General features: G+C 41.3%; 1 protein-coding gene across 4 annotated transcripts in view; it reads right to left on the reverse strand.

Annotated features, from left to right (window-relative positions):
• The window catches only part of evla (Enah/Vasp-like a), a 33,077-nt gene that overhangs the window by 7,905 nt on the left and 6,913 nt on the right, over nucleotides 1-18,259 (reverse strand). For 3 of the 4 annotated variants that reach the window (XM_070842731.1, XM_070842733.1, XM_070842730.1), the window contains exons 2-3: nucleotides 4,969-5,137; nucleotides 3,911-4,091 (exon numbers count right to left, since the gene is read on the reverse strand). In XM_070842731.1, coding sequence (XP_070698832.1) covers nucleotides 3,911-4,091; nucleotides 4,969-5,137 — 350 coding nt within the window. Of the gene's footprint in view, nucleotides 1-2,534; nucleotides 2,744-3,910; nucleotides 4,092-4,968; nucleotides 5,138-18,259 lie in introns of those variants that run through there. The other variant, XM_070842732.1, reaches the window with a different exon arrangement.

The raw sequence follows: 18,259 nt of genomic DNA on the forward strand, positions 1-18,259 counted from the left end.
CTAATTAATTCCAAATGGCAGTTTCAAAGGCCAAAAGGCTTCTAAGCACTGAATATAGTCTTTTTATTGTAGTAGACACCATTACAAGCCAAAGTATATGAGAGTACTATGTGTGACATCATATAAATAGCATGCTGACCTTTGACGGACGGCTTGTTAATGCTATAAATTGATGCAAGTTTTGATGGTGTGTACACCCTTCACGCTTCAACCTTCTGTGCCTTTCTACTTTCTCCTTTTTTCAGTCTAAATTTGCTGTTCACTTCTTGCTTGTATTCACTCTTCTCCCCTCCGAGTGCTTTCTCCTTGTTTCTGGTCTTTCTTTCTCTTCTCTGAACACTGACTTCCCTCTTTTTTCAATCTTCTCATCCTCTCAGTCTCTCTACTTCCCTTTTCATACTCTCTGTTTTCATACATATCCTCCTTAACTGAAAAGACCATCTTCTGATGACCAGTGTCTCTGCTTTGTCTCCTTTCATCCTCCTTTTTTGGTCTTTATTCCCCTCACCCTCTGTGCTCTTCTTAATAATAAAACTTCTGTTTGTTACACATAATATGAAAGCGCATGTGTAGCTTTGTTTTTTAATTTCACTTAGTCTTACTATGGAAATGTGCCTTTCTGGATTGTTTGATTTAGCGGGATCGGGAGTAATTGTGAGATGCATTCCCATCTGAAAACGAGCCCTCACAATGATAATCATGTTATATAAAACAGTCCCAGTGGAGGAACAGAAGTGGTGTTTACTGGATGAACTGACAGCAGGCATCATGTGAGCTACTTTGCCCCCAGAAAGCCACCAAGCTGTTTATAATGAAATTTGTTCAACATGCTGCCAGCCACAGGAATTTCAACTGTTAACCACAGCAGAGCAGAATTTATGGGAGCAGAGTTAAACAGAAAATATCATGCAAATATGAAATCATATCTAGCTAATGGAGTCTATGTCAACACTGTTTTATGACGTTACCATCAGCCACATGACCATCTCAGTTTAGCACTTTGCTTGTTGACCAACTACAGACAGTCCCGCCCCTCCCCCCGCTGAGTGACGGAGTTAGAGCCTCATTCTGGGGCGGCTATTAACAGGGAACATCAGGAAGAGCACTTATCACGTATCACCAGAATACCAGTCATTAAACTTCAACGCCCACCGTGACATCAAAAACACCCACGGGTGATATTTCCGTTGGCTGTGCCTGGAGGATGAGGGTGGCGGGCAGGGCGATGGGGGCAGTCAACATGAGGCAGAGATGTGGCCTCAAACTTTGAAAGACACAGTCTGGATGGCAGTGAGGGTTTAAAGGAACAATCCAGTGCTGATATGTCATTTCTGCTGACTTGTTTTCTTGTCCTCTGCGATAAATTAGTAATCAGAAATGTAGATATACAATCAAAATTAACATGTAAGTGTGTGTGTTTTTTTATAGGAAGTAACTGACAAAGCATGCTAAATGCTGGTATGAGTTATTGATAACGACATACTTCATGCCTTTGCTGATCTGGTTGGTGGATTTCTTTTGTAGTGCTACTATAACACAGAAAAAAGTGACGCCTGGAAAATTTCCCTTCGCTCTCGGACACTCCCCTGAACACTGCTTGTTAGTTCATGGTAATTATGCGCTCTGCTGGTAAAGCAACACATTAAATTTAGCAAATATCCTGAGGGTAAAAGCATTGAAACTCCCTCTCTCTACAAGAAGACAGCAAGCCGAAAAAATAAACCGTTTGCTTTAATCAGGCTTTATTAAGCATTTTAGAATCGCAATCCTGCGATTTTGTACTTGTACTTTTGTACTTGTTTGCAACAGCAGCAATAATTGTTGCAGAGACATAAATGATAAAAATATAAAGATGCAAATGCAACAAAAACATTGTGTGCTGCATGCACCTGCCCACTCCTCGGTCCACCAGACAATTATCACCTTGTGTTGTGCTGCACTGCATGTGCATACATGTTCGTGTGTGTGTGTCTTTCTGCTGCTGACATGGCGTATGGTATACACCTCTGGCTGTTGCCATGGTGAAGGTCAGGGAAGACCAGGAAACCCAGGGGAAGATGGGACATGATCAGGTTTGTAGGCAATTTATGGGTGCTCACAAGACCCATGTGTGTGTGTATTTGTGAGTCTTCTTAATGTGATCAAAGAAAATCAATTATTCCTCCTTCTTCTACTCTGTCATTCTTTCTTTAAACATTCACAAGGCCACTAAATTAAACGACGATGGATTACTAACTGAGAAGTAGCAGTAACAGGATGGAAACACACAGACGGAGACAACCCCTTTTTCATATTCACTTAAAAATGCCAAAGTTCAAAGTCTGCTCTGGCTTACTTTGATTTGTACTCTTTGGTTCAGAATGCTCTCTGTTTGTCTGGCCACCTTTGTACCTCTTCATTACACAGATGCAGGATAGTTGGGTAGAAAAGAAGAACTTACACACCCAAACACAGAAAGAAATTGGCTGATGCTCAACTTCTGTTACCAGGGAAAACATGCATGTCTAGAGCACATATTTCTCTACAAAACTTACTGAGGATGATGATGGCTGAGGAAACCCTTCTGAGGACACCAGGTGAAATCTCAGGAGTCCGCATGATGACAGATTTTCCAAAACGCCTACTCAGTGTGACACTTTCTAAGTAACTATGCTACTGATTTCAGCAAGAAACACACTAAATGCGGTAAAGTGAGTGAGTGTTTCCCGTGAACAGAGACACCTTTGCCTTGCATGACGCGGCCCATGATCCCACATCCAAATGCACCCAAAAAAAGGAGGGCTGCCATGTAAGCACAGTGGGGTACGACTTTAGGGCTCCATATGGGATATTTTAGCCACCAATAGGAGAGTCACAAGGATGGGATGGGATGACACCGCAGTTAAACGCTCACAGATATTCCCTCTCAATATCTTACACACACACACACACACACACAGACACACTCACAACTTATAAGTAGCTCGTAACCAGAGCTGGTCAGAAGCTATTTAGTTAACCAAGAGTAGGCATGTGTTTGGCTTCAAATACAGTTCAGGATTCCAACAGAGTTTATTCACAGTCTGTTTTAAAAATCCCTAAAAAACTACAAATCAGCCAATATTATTACATGCCTCTAATCATGCTGTTATCCAGGGTTCTTGTGTTTTACTTTAACAAGCACTAAAAAGTTCTGCACCACAATGGCAATGAAGATACCAAACCAAAAACAAAAAAACAACCTTTAAATGAGGACAAATTTCAGTTAGCAACTAACCAGCTCCTGATATTATTGTTTGGTTTAGTGTGCAGAGTGTAGCTGCAGTGCACACTATTAACCAGCAGAGTGTAGTACAGCTTAGTTAAGTAGTTTCACTTCAAAAGCTTTGAACATTGCAGCATAATTGAATGTGGGCACACACTAAAAAATTTAAATTACTGTGCCACTCATCAATCATCTCTGACATGCTCCTGCTGTCTGTATACAGTGTAGATCCTGTTTAGCAGGTTTGATTGGAAAGTAAGTGTATGCATAGTCAAACAAACAGTCAAGACTGGATTATTTCAATGCGGTTACCTGACATTCTTTTAAGAGCAAAAACAGACTTAAAATGATCACAGATGACAGTTAACGAGTGTCGGTTGTAATGTAAACCAAAATCCATTTAACGTTCCATTAGGTTTCCGACACCAGTTTAGGTTTCAATAACCTCAATCTCTCCTTTCTCTATTGAGACGAGTCTTTTAATTTAACTCAAACATTCAGAAAATGCCCCTGAAAGCCCTCACAGAAGGTCATACACAAATAAAAGACGTCCATAATAACAAGGTAATAGGGTTAGACTGAGCGGACTGTATAATCGGATCGAATAAATGGCAGCCAAAAATATACCAAATATATGGATTTATACCACATATGATGACATCTTACCTCCACTGTCAGGAGAGCTGAGGACATTGAGGGCGAACAGCATGGCGTTGGAGAAGGTGGTGGCCTCCTCCTTACTGGCAAAGTTCAGCCCATAGACCTGGCGGGCGTCACGCCACTGATGGAAGGTCGGCGTGGCCTGGTTGTATTTCAGACCCTTCACTATGGAGTAGTTGATCACCACCTGTAGCAGGGGAAGGAAAATGAAGCTGTGAATGACAATATTGATAATGTGGAACTAGAAGGGCAGTCATAAGGGACGACATGTCGGTTGTCAAGTACTGAATATACTTCAACAGTTGGTGTTGAGCGAGTGGAGGGAGATTTACTAACTTTCTCGCCCACATTTTACAAGCTGTAAAATGTAAAACTTGTCTCTCTATGATTTTCAAACCTTTATGCTCTCTGTGTTCCCAAAGACCGTATTAAAAACAAAACAGCAAATCCCACATAACAATCCTTAAATCCTGTTCAAAACAGTATGTTGGGACAATTTCTTATTACTTAGCATCATTTTATTTTTCTGGTGGATAAATGATCAAATGTGCTTTTCTTCAGCTGTTTGAATCATGAACAATTAGCATCAGGTTTTGGGGTCAAACCCAGCAAAAGAGCACTCTGAGATCATTTTGTTGCATGTTCAACCACCATATTAGACTAAGAGACACACAGCATTGCTCTGAAGTCACAAATTCTTGTACAACCACAAAACCTGTTGTATTTTATGCTCATTTTTCCTCAATGTGAAAGCGTAACTTTGACTAATGCCACAATCATAGCATGTAAAAATCTTACACTGAGTATCTGACTCAGATAAAGTATTCATACCAGCTCCCAAGTGGTAATTACGGCTGAGAACCTCTGAAAGCTCTGATATATCTGACTTAGCGCTAACTTACACAGAAATGCCTGAAAAGAACAAACATGGACGCCAAACATCAGCCAAAGACCGCCGTTCAATGTAATCAAACCCAAATTTATTGGAACTGTAGAGTGAACGCATCAGAAATGTCTCCTCATCTCCAGAAGTGCAATGCTACTTATTTTCTCACGTCTCTCACCTGCTGGTCCTGCAGTTTGACGCCCACCACTCTGAAGGTGTTGTTGGCAGTGTTGTGGTAGATGTTGATGCGGCTGAAGCCCTGCTGCCCAGGCTTGATGGGCACCCACTTCTTACTGGCATCGTCGTAGACCATCACAGAGGCCCGCGCCTGGCAGATACTCTGTTCACTGGTGGAAGAGAGACAGAGAGAATATGTGAAGAGTCAAATACTGAAACATAGTAACGTAGAGATATCCAGAAAATGTATGTTCTCATAAAGACTTTCTTTTATTTTACTTGCCAATACAGGAGTAGATATGTGTTTGTTAGCACTATCACATTCCAGCTTTTGAAAAAGGATTATGAAAAGAGTTTTTATGAGAAAACTAAGATCAGCAATGAAAGCTAATAGAACAGAAAATAGCTAGAAACTGAACATAACTGAGCAGGAAATAGTAGAGATTATTAGATTACAGAGATGCTTCACTGCTCTGTTAATTCTCATACTGTTACTGCTGACCAGAGTAGTGTAAAAGTGATGGTGGTCAATAAAATAAGACCAACCAAACAGAGTAACAGTTGATTATCTGCTTAGCTGAGGAGTCACTGGGGAGCCACACCTTCCTGCACGAAACCACTACAATTTACCACATCAGGAATAAAATACTGCCACTGAGGGAATCTGACAGCTTGTGTGAGCTGAGGAGAGGGTGGGTTGCCATTTTAAAAAGCTATAAACAAGACCTCAACCTAAAACTGAACCCTGGAAAACTCCCTCCTGGGCTTTACTGTGGTGTAGTGGCATCGTTTCAGCACATCAAGAAGTGTTTGGAGGCATTAGTGCAGAAGGGTGTGTGCGCGCTATGTGTTGGGTAATGACACAGCGTGTTAAAAACGCAAAAAAAAGTGTTTGATCAGCAAGTGTGACGCCAGCTGGAGACTCGTTTGGTAAAAAGCAAATGAAAAGTCACACACAAGCACACAGCTACGAGGAAGCATAAATTAATCATGTTCACAACCTCAGAGCTGAAAGGGAATTATTTCACTAAAAAGATACGTTTAGCCATTGACTTTTGGTTTAGACAAATCACCTCACAAACCTACAAACCACAGCTGGAGTTTATAAGATAAAAAAACGTATTTTCTATGTGTGACTACCGGTGTGACCTCAGCACCGTGTGTTCCTGAAGGTGTTAAGACTGCCTCAGTATGAAAACACAGCAGGGGCAGAGGTGATGTGGACCGGCAGAGGTGAGGTAAAACTTGCAGAACCTGCAAAGTGACTAAAGGCTTCTCTAATTTTCACTTGCAACACCTCGGTATCTGGCAGTCAAACTCACTTTAGCAGCTTAAGGGTGCGAGGGCCAAGAACCATCTAACCATCTAAAGAGCACTGCTGGTGTGTTCACTGTCTGTCCAGTTATTCTGCCTCAATCTCGGCAATAGTTCATATAACATGCCATGAAATGGAATGAAGGATAAATTCAGTCACCGCAGTACTAAAAATAGATAAGAAATAGATGCAGATCAAAGTGAGTTTCATTATCTGCTGATTGTTTAGTCTATGAAATACCACAAAGTAGTGAAAAACACAGTTTCCCAGAGTCCAAAGTTACTTTTTCAGATTTCTTGATCTGTCCGTACAATGCACGACAAATCCAAAGACAGTTCTTTTACTGTCACATATGACAAAGAAAAGCACCAAATTCTCACATTTGAGATTCTGGAACCAGCAAATTTTTGGCATTTTTGCTTGAAAATTGGCTGAAACAATTAACGGATTATCAAAATTGTTTGATTGACAAATGAGCTAATTGAATAATTATTGTTTACAATTTACAATTCACGTAACATTTTACATCTTTGTCGTGATTTGATACATTTTCAATAAGGCAAGGGTATGGAGAGCAGAGATTATGTCTTACAGTCACATTTTCAATCCATTAATGGATCAAATTTTACAGAACTAAAATAGTTAACAGGAGCCATCTCTGATCGGCTCTGATGTTTCCCCAGCAGCACAAAACTGTACAACCCAAAACAAAAGCAGTGTTTGCTTCCTGACAATGGTGACAGGAAGCAAAAGTAAGATGAATTGCTCTATTACCTTGAGAGCATGAAGTGAATAAGATTATACGCTGTAATGTTATACCTCTGGCGATTTAATACAGTTACATTAATAGAGTGAGGAGGCAGATACATGAATAGGCAGATAAATACTTTCAACTATTATCAGGGGCTGAGACTTGTTTCCGAGGCCCTGAGGACGGCAATAACATTCAAATGCCAACATGTGACCCCCCACCCACCAACAACCTTTCCTCTTCTCTGCAGGAGGAAGACTACATGACACCTGAGACACTGGTCTCACTGTTGTTCTTTGATCCAGTATTTGATTATTTATTATGTGTTGGGTGAATTCCCCTAAAATATACAGTATAGGTAAGAAAAGCAGAATGAAAAAAAATCTCATCACAAGAATCTCAGAGTTAAACAACCTGTTTTGACACGACAATTGTATACAAATGTTTGTTTCCATGTAATAATATTAGAAAGTATAAACTGCACAGCAATGTCACGTCGTTCTCCCAAGGCAGAAGCCTTTAAAGCTCACTTGACAGATGGATTTCAGCAACAACTCCCACAATTAAAACCACCCTCCCTCCGTTGAATGTCCATCACTCCCCACTGCACAACTGTTGTTGGGTTACACAGCTGCAATATCATATGAAAGCTATCAAAGCACAAACGGAGACATTTCGTATGCCGTTAAACAACAGATTCAAAGAGATGGTTTGGTTCAAGCAGGGCAAAAGCAAGAAAGACGTTGATGCTGATGGCTGGAAAATGGTTACACAATTACTATCCTCTATCTAGGGACAAACAGGAACTTCAAAATCAAACAGGAAACACATTTGTCATTAACACAAGCAGATGTGAATGTGAAGTTCCTCAAAAACATGCAAACATGGCACAGAATCTGAACTCAGACCATTCACTCCAGATAGAAACTAAAGGTCTGCTCGACACGGACGCAAAGATTCATACTAAACCACATTTGAATTTAATCTGACTCCTTATATGTCAAGATTAAGAAACAAAAACTATGGTTGTCCTTTTCAGTGGAAAATGATAATCACTTTCACCTCTGAAGCCATCCATAGTCATCCGAAAGTTAAGCCTCTACACTGGAGGAGAACTTCCTATACTGGATGCAAAACCATGAGGGATAACTACAGACATCATGTTTCCTTCATCTCTAAATAAGTTAAACAGACTCTCTAATCACACAACAGACACTTCTCTCCACTTCAGAGACCCAATAGACCACCAGAGTCTCACTAGGAAAAGAAAGGGTGGGGTGGAGGGAGGTGGCTGGATCTCTCTGATGGATCCTCTTACAAAAACAGGCCCTATTTCTGGAGCAGTTTGGGCCAGAGGGATGGAGTGCCTCCAGCCTGACGCTGACCGTTTCACTTCTCTTCAAGCAGTCAGAAATAAAGCGTCTCGTCTAATTCTGCCTTTACATACTGTACGTTGCTCAATCAACACATCATGGGATGAGGAGCTAAAAAAGAAGAGAAAGAGGCTGACGATCTGACTGAGACAATTTCTTTTAGTGTGTTCCTTTGGTTGCATTACCTGCACTAACCTAGATCTTCACGGAGCAGCTCAGCTAATTTCAGGGACTTAAAGACTTCTCACCACTTCTGACAGCGTGCTAAACGCCTCTGTGTGTGATCTAGTTACTGAGGGTGACGGCCTCTCACTAGGTCACATGACACAGAGGAGACAAGGCACAATAGGGCACATGATAGCTGCTTAACATCATCACAGCTGCTTCTACCGACAAAAAAAAAACAACAAAAAATACAGAGGCCCATTTTACTCAAACTCTCGATACTTTTCTGTCCAAAAACAACAATTGAGTGGAGAAATGACAGAGAAGAGAGGCAAAGAAAACAGTGATGGTGTGTTTATGATGAAGGGACAGAAGGCGATACGGCATAATCTGAAAAAGGTCGTTTATTGCTGATAATCACAGTCAGTGACATTAAAATAACGTGATGAATCAAACCGATGTTCAGAGCAGGAATGTACAAAACAGGAAGAGCTGAAGGTCAAATTAAATAACAAGAAAAAATGGCCAATAAGCTGTGACAGTGAGTGAGCATGCAAAATACCACAGCCTTGGAACTGGCTCACCTAAATGCAACGCAGCCACCATTAATATTATTTCCTCCCGTGCTTTTCTTGCTTTGACAGTCAAAATGTCTGCTGTGAAAGGGGTTTTCTCATAGGGTCTATTATAAAGTTGATATGGCTAATGTGCTAACAAACAGGTGCTTATTTATACATCCACGCAGCAACATTATCATTCATTTGGAGCCATGATTAAGCCAGATAAATACAGGATTCTTCACATTTGCAATTATTTGTGTTGGGCCTGCTCTGTAGAAATGCTGCTCTGAGTTTTATTACAGATCATTACTTATATTTGTGTTATTTCTTTTCGTCTTATTATTGACAAGATGTCAGTATTTGAGCTTTACTTTAAGAATCCAGGCCGAGAAGATACTGTTTACATCTTTCAAAATAAATGACAAAAATTCTTCCACGAACCAGGGTACATACTGAACCATGATTTTCAACCCATGATTGATTACGTCTGCTCCAAACAGTTTCGCTAAGGTGCAGAAAGCTTAAATGAACAACAGCTGATTATTTGGTCAGTTTCTCTCTTCAAGCTGCTCCAATCCTCTGAAGGCTTATGCCTGCTGGTATTTTCCCTCTTGTGGATTCTATAGACTACATCTTTAAAAATGCATAAGCACTTCCACAGTACCAGCTCATGGATAAAAAAAAAAAAAACACTATATGTTTCTCACACCACATTGACGGGCTAATGAGACAAGCACAAATATCTAAAAAGTTTTTACGGTCTGACAATATATTTGTATTTGAGCAGAGAAAACACATGCATTCTGATTTTGAAGTACTAGTTTGGTTCTTAAAACGGTTCAGCTTGACTTGGTTTGGCCAACAGATCCTGTCTGAGCATTTCACCTTGTTTTTGCTAGACTAAGCAGATTTCTCAGAGGCGGCTGAATGATATTCACCTCAAAAGGCAGCCTGAGAATGCCGAGAAGAAAAAAAGACAAGGAGAACAGAGCACAGAAAGAGAAGGAGATGAATAGACAGCAGAGAGGAAAAACAAGGGCAGAGAGGATATGAAGGCTTCTGCCACACTGAGCACTTCCTCATGTCAAATAAGCCTCATAGGCGAGTGGTGAAAAGGAGGCCACATTCCCAGGCTTTTGAATTAAGCAAAGCATTTCCCTGCACACATGGTCAGACATATGTGCCCTCCCTCACCCCACCCTCCTCCACACAAATCCTATACATACACACTCTGAGTGTCACGGCTGTGTTTTCAGTCCATTAGCAGGGGGAAGAAATGATGCCTGAAGCTGGTCCTGCCCAACACACCACTGAACACATGATGGGTTGAGAGTGCATAATTCAGAACAGTAGTTTCATGTTTCTGTGAGAATACGCAGTTTCGTGATTAAATCGCTGGATGTATTTAGGCTGGGAAAGTGTTTCCTTGGCATACTGAGGGAGTGGGTTGGGGTGGTGGGGTGTATGTGGCATTCTTTCTGGGTAGCACCCGAGGGCAGAGCTTCTGTTATCATGGCAATTAGCTTTTGTTGCTGGGGTAATTGTTTCATCGTGCTGGTTCACAGTGGAAGGCACCCGAACAGACCCGAACAAATGATGGGTCATTCAAAACAGGCCGCACGGCTGGCTCATGACAGCAGTTCAGATTTGTTATGCCTTTGTTTCCATGATGCAAAGTAAACGTTAAAAACACTACCAAAGGCTACCAAAGCTGTAGAGAAGCGTGTCGTCAGCAAAGGTCTATGCATGTCGAACCATTGATACAAAAGCAGTGCACTATACTGTTTAATGACAAAGCTAGCATGAGCATGAGAGTCCTGGCCTCATGCTTCAGATTTTAGGAAACTCTGCTACTGCTAGAGAAGGGAAAGCACATGGAACAAAGGTCCCTTAGTGGACTCAAACTGTTCATGTTGCAGCTTAAACCTGTAGGCCAACAGGATGACTCACCATTTCTGTACTCAAACATCCAATCCACCTCCTGATTGCGCATTTAGCCTCAGCAGCATAAAGTTCCACAAAAGTTATTGTTGGATGTCATATTTCTTACTTTGTATTCGCTATTTTTCAATAAATTCTACGGAGAGTACATAGTATTAAAACCCACAGTGTTGGAGAGGCTGCAGTTTGCTACCACATCTGCTACTTTATTCAACACCCAACAACAGACTCTTTCCTGGATTAAAAATATGAAAGTCCTCCAAAAACGGACCCAGAACAAAGTTTTCAGAAGCATCAGCTGCATATCTTGTTAAATTTAAGGAAAGTCGGGGAGTCCCAGTAGTTCATTGATCAAAGGCACATACCATGTAACGTGGCTCAGGGCCTTCTCCATCACCTCCTCTGTGCCCCACTAGCTTGCTAAACTGATGCCTAAAATAATAAAAGGAGGACTGATAGTGTGATGAGCGCAAACAGAAAATCCTAATTAATCCCTTTCTCAACTATGGCATCAGACAAAATGAAGACTTAACCCTGATTATTTGCTGCATCTTAGAGGTGCAGGGGTCGATCTGCACAGCTGGTGATGACTTCATTTAGGCAATTAATCAGTTCATTTCATGCTAATTAAGTCTCTTAAAAAATCATAACCTCCTGTACAATGAAAGCCTGCTGAGAGACGAAAGCATCCAGAGAGACTTTCTGTGCAGCAGGAGTGATAATTACACAGTTTTATGCATCCCCGGTTGGTGCTTGAGCTAATAGAGACATACAAAGTCAGTGTCAGGGAGGGTTATAACTCAATCCAGTTCAATCCAATGGTATCTTCAAGTAAACAGCGTTTATCACAGGAGAGCAATATGCTGCCATGTCTGCAATCTGGCTGTCTGGGGTGGAAAGACACTCCAAATTATGTCTACACCAACTTAATACAGTTCAGCCTGTATAATAAGCATGTTCGAAGTTATCTTCCAGTTTGGGTTTTCCTTTGACCCACAGACAGGAGTAAACAGACTGAATAACCTTGCACACTACTGTGAAATGTAGAGCACAAACAGTGCAGACAGTTAAAGTTCAAGTGGTGCTTAAACTTGTCGCTGCATCTTGCTGAGACTGAGGCTGCACACTGCCACTCTTTTTTTCAAACAGGAACAGAAATACATAATTATACACCCACACAGTATATTATGGTAACCATACTGTACATACACCAAAAATAACAGTCACTGATATTTTTAGTGCAGGGCCAGCTTAGGGCAACAGAAACAGACCAGCACACACACTCATACATGCAGACAAACAATTTGTACTTTTATACCCTAACCCCAACCCCAAGCCTTACCCTAACCTAAACTTAATTCTAATCTTAACCTTAAAAGCAAGGCTTAAAACCTTCAAACAGTCCTTTGAAGCATGTCCTCACTACGATGGCTTAAAACTGAAAGCGGCCCTCACAAAGATAGCAACAGAAGCCCCCCCCCCACACACACACAGATTGGTTACTGTGTATGGATCCCGTTAGTTGTCTGTTATTATTACGCTCACCATGAGGATTATAGCCTCTAGGGTTCACTGGGCTTTTTGGGGCAGGGCACAGCCACCGCCTGTGTACAGCATAGGCAGGGGTGTATACATTAACCGTATGGATGCCCGAGTGTGTGTGTGTGTGTGTGTTTGGGTGGGTGCTGGGGTCCAGCTGACGGAGGGAAGAGGTCTGTCTGACTTGCTGGATTAGAGACAGAGTCTGGCAGGCAGATCATTACCTCACTGCAGTCTTAAATCTAAATTAACCAGGACTTAACTCTCGTACAAGACCTCTAATCTGCTCCACGGGGAAAGTACTGTTCACAGGCACATGAAGGGAAAGAGGCCTGCAGGAACTAAAAAAAGCACGAGCCAACTTTATTGCTGAGAAACAGCGTGAAGCCTGGTCATTCTTAAGTGAGCATACTAAGCACAGTTAAATTCTTAACATTTACTCAACTCTATAGTTTTTCTTTTATTTGTTTTAGGGGGGCAATTTCATTTGGTCGACCACCACTATGAGCCAGCATGAAATATCTCAACAACTGGACAGGTTTCCTTGAAATATGCTGCACACCTTTAATGTTCCCCCCAGATGGGCTGTAATAACTGTGGAGATCCCCTATAAGGTTCTCAATCTTTCCCCATTCCCATCAGCCTCAGCTGTGCTTTGCTAATTAGCAGATATTGGCAAGCTAACGTGCTTAAGATCGTGCACATGGTCATTATATTTTCTAACCATGCTAGCATTAGGATTTAGCTAAAAGCACCTCAGTGCCAGAGTGCATTCCCAAAGAGCTGCCCTAAAGTTTGTAAGGTGATAAGATTTTTGTTTATTTCCTTGGTATATTTCCTCTAGATGTTCCACCACTGGAGACTCAAGGGAGTTACTGGTCTGAGCCAAGAATTTAAGTTTTTACACATTTGTTTTCCCCATTTTTGATCTTTACACTACGCTATCTTGGTGGTATCTCGGTTACACATGATTGATTATATTTCCCAAAATGATAAACTATTCTGTTTAGTTGTTCTTGTATAATATTTATAGACAGCACACCATCTACAATAAAGTCCCCCCAAAACAAATGAATCTCTGCCTGCATCTTAAATACAGCATTTACTCACTCCAGGTTTTTTCAGATGCCAACAACATAAAACTCAACTACACTCTAAAAAAAAAGGTGCAGAGTTGCATTTTTTCCCCAAACTGCACCAAAGTCAAATTGAATTCTACATTTGTATTTCTACTGTATGATGAATATGTATGAGGCTTTCTATGTAGGGTATTAGTCCTGAACATTGAAGTAATGTGCTTTCATAGTAATCATGATTAAGACCACAATAATGAGGATTCAAAGACTTTAAAACTAAGCTTTGATGGCATAAAAATATCTCCATCTCCTCCACTAATGCATCACAGCTCCTCTAACAAGATGACTATACAGGCACAGCAGTTCAGATTCCCATAATCTATACATTGTCAGCAAAGCTTCAACGTCCCTGATCCATCATGTTGTCCAGATTGTGATAACTGCACTACACCATAGTGTGTTTATCTAACCCCTGCCCCGAAGATACACAAAACAGAGTGCAATGCAGCGGAAAGGGCTACAATTAAGCTCCAAATGGGCAAGAGAGAGAGAGAGAGAGAGCAGAGTACTGTGGTCTTAATGGCATTAATGCAAACCGCATTAATGTGCTTATGTTCTTAGCTAAATGTCCCATTTGTTCTGTGCAAAAAGCTCAATCTCATGCCATGATGTATCAGTTTCCAGTGCCGCTACTTTTAATTCACACACACAATATAGTGGCATAAAATACACAAACTATACTCTGCATTTGTTGCCCTGTGTGTTCACATGTATTATGCTGATGAAATAATATGCTGAAATACATGTCAGTGATTACAGGCGTACTGGCACCAACACACACAGTGAAAATGGTTCATTTCATTCAACAAGGGAACACAAAGCAAAGGTCAGCCACAGCCACATTAACTTATTACACCTAACAATAACTTACTGTAATTCCAGTATGTTGTGTACTTCATTAACTTAGTTTTGTCATTCTGTTCCTCCATTTTGTATTTCTATTACTATGACTACTGTTAAAAATGGATTAGGTTTGAAGAGGGAAGGACTTGGTGCACAAGCACAATTTAGAATTAATATAAAATATCTAATGATAAAATATCATATTAAAAGAAATTAAAAAAGACAATTTTTAGAAGGTAAGGTCTTAAGGGTGGGGAAATCCTCAGTTTAGTGCCATGCAGTCGCCCCTCCAGGCTGTAACCAGGGTCAACACTGCTTAGCTTTTTCGTTTACTTACTTGCGAGCTACTGGACTCACGGGATGGGAAACAGGGGTTGGAGGTATGCAAAGAATCGGGGTGAGGTTAGGGTCGATCCTCACTGTAAATTTTCGCTAAAATCAATTTAAAAGAGGCTTATACAGAAATAATGAGAGAGGAATGCCAGGAAGGTCTGACAAAGTGAATTAAATACCTCAAGAAACTGCGACACATTGATGCAGAAAAATTCCACTACTGCCCACACTGATTTGCAACATAATGCAATATGTATTATAATGTGTTAAAAAGGATAAACTCAATGCCAGCATGTCTGATGATAGACAAATTTCATGGCTAAAGCTGTGATGCTGTTACTGTCAAGTTTAAAAGGCCAGGCGGGTTCATGTGTTGGACATAATGAGTGGTTCAGGTCAGTTTTAAGCAGCACCTGCACACACTGTACACTTAAAACCTCATTGTCTGTCATGTTTAAATCAACACCCTCTTCTCTTCCTCGCCTCCCTCATAATACCAAGACAGCAAAGCTGCTTGATCCTACAGTTTTCATTCGGGACAGCAGCAGAAACCAAAGCTCTCTCCCCTCTCTCCATCTCTTCTCCATATATTCCATCCTCCCAGCACCAAACAGAGAGAGAAAGAGAAGGGCACTGGCCCGAAAGGCTGCAATTTTAGCCAGAAGCCATGCTTTCTTCCATACTTGTATGGAGCCCTTATACAGCCATTATTCAGGGATGCTCTATGTGAAGCTGCCGAGTGTTTAGAATAAAGAAGATGCTCGGTGGAGTGTTTACATAGAGGGCTGCATCTCTCTGGCAGCATCTCTGGCTTTGACTGAAAACATGAGACCAGGCGAGAGGAAAGAAATCATCGAAACACATCAGAATCACAACTTCTGACTCTTAACTCTTATACACAAAATACTAATGAAAAGATGTTTTGCTTGCAGTCTTGTGCAAAAATCTAATTATCTGCATACACAATAACTAATCCAAAATAACCTAAATTCAGACAATTTGTTGACGCCAGATTAAGATTGCAGATTAGTATTTTAGCTCTGATTAAAACACAACCGGGAAAGATTTGTCCGTCTGGACTGGAACATCCAAACGCTTACTTCACACAGCGTCGTCGAACCTTGTTGATGTTTACAATATTCTACATTACAGCTCTTTCTTTCTGTTCTATTCACCCCAAAATGGTTTTCATCTATTTCTTTCAAGTTATTTGCTGCCTTTGACATTTAACTTCCATCACTCATTATTGACATACACGGGAAGCAGAAATGACCACATACACACACACACACACTCATACAAAGTGTTTGTACAAACCTGGCAGAGATGTGGCTGTAAAACAACCCTGAATCACTGACACTCTGAGGGAGGCAGTAACGAAGCACTTGGAATCGATGTATGTCCATTTTGTTAAATAGGAAAACGACAGAAGCAGCAAAAGCAGCAGAAGCAGCAGCAGTCTATGACACAAACTCCCTCTTGTGCTGCTCCGCTGCCTTAAAAGTATAACTCATTAAAAGCAGTTAAATCCTCCTGCTGAAAGCCTGCCACATGAATTACAAACAAGAGCTATGGCTGTTTAAATAACCGAAAACATCCACTTAAAAAAAGAGATTAAAAACGTCCGACAGATCTGAATTCTTATCCCGCTGCATCCACTATGATGATCCATCCAGCAACAAAGAGATGACTGATGGACAGACTGGCAGAGATGAAGTCATTAACCAGCCTGTTGTCAGACAGATGAGCATGTGTGTTTGTCATTGAACCTCTGTGCTATTGTAGCACTGTTAACCCAGGGGAGATTACCTCATATCCGTCTCAACCAGCTTCTACCCCCCCCAACACACATTGATGTCTGTGTGTGTGTATTATGGGGGTGGGGTGGGTTGGGGTGGAGGCACTGGTGCTGTTAGCCCCCCCCCCCCCCCTTTTTTTTTTCATCTCCAGCCTGCTGTTGCCATAGCCACCAAGTATTAAGCACAGCCTGTAACATCCTGCGGTCCATAAAGTGGTCAGCCCCATTGATTGGGATGTCCTCTACCTCAGAGGACACATGTAGCTGGTGATTATACACCCACATGTACACACATTTTAACTGGAAGAGGAGTGCATACTAAATGTCCATTAACATCCACTGAGTCATTGATCAACTCTAGCGCTCAATCAGAATTTAACGCACAGGAGGGGTCATCAGCTTTATTGTCGCTGGAGGGACTTTGTCCAGACTGCAGTCCAGATGAATTTAAACTACAGCTGGGCCGATAAATCTGACCATATTAGCTCGTATTAGTGGAGAGGTATACAGCTGCAGACAAGTAACAAGAAATTGCAGCACAGAAAAGTTTGAGGCAATTTAGAAACAGTGTCCAAGTTTATTCTTAGCCATCCTAGCAGTGTGGCTCTTCGGCTGGTCGGTCCAAACTAAAATATCTTCACAACAATTGGATGAATGAAATAATGCCATGAAATATTGCACAGACATTTATGTTTCTATTCCTACGGACTTTGGTGATCCTCTTACTTTTCTTTTAGTGACACCATTAAATTCAAATTTGTGGTTTTGAGTGAAATGTCTCGACAACTACTGAACAGATTGCTATGAAGTTTTGTCTAGACATTCATGTTGATTCCTAAGACTTCATCTGACACCATCATCAGGTCCAAATTTGTCACTTTAGTTTGAGACTGAATACTTGCTAATCTAATAACATATCCATCAGCCTCAGCTGTATGGTGTAATATTGCAAATTAGTGAATGTTATGATCAAAACAACACTATACACAGATGTCCCCTTTGATTTTATTGTGACACTTTGACCAGGTATGGGTATCTCTCAGGTAATAAACAAAATATGATCAAATATGACAAATGTGATCGAAACATGCAATAAATACACCCACCCATTCAGATTCTGTATCCCTCTCTCTCACACACACACACACACACACACGCACACGTACACGTACACGTACACGCACACATTCCCAGGACTGACAGGGCTCCAGCGCGAGGATGAATAGTACTCTTTGAACTTTGACCTCTCCGGTTCAGTGGCCTCCACTCTAATAGCTGACCTCATAAGTCACATCGACAGCAAACACAAACGACACAGAGTCACACTGCCATGGGGCATGCCAGGGCACTCAGCAGCAGAAAACGCCACTTGCGATTGGTTAAATTAGAGTCACAGTCAACAGTCATTGGTTGAACAGGAGCCCCGGTCAACAGTGATTTGTTTTTCGGGAGCTCACAGGAACGCCTGTGCCAGGCAGAATAACCATTGACTCGTCTGCGGCTCCGAGTGCCCAGCTGGACTGCAGGACATTTCTCTG

This window comes from Pempheris klunzingeri, chromosome 13, assembly GCF_042242105.1.
Source record: "Pempheris klunzingeri isolate RE-2024b chromosome 13, fPemKlu1.hap1, whole genome shotgun sequence".
Lineage (NCBI taxonomy): Eukaryota > Metazoa > Chordata > Actinopteri > Acropomatiformes > Pempheridae > Pempheris > Pempheris klunzingeri.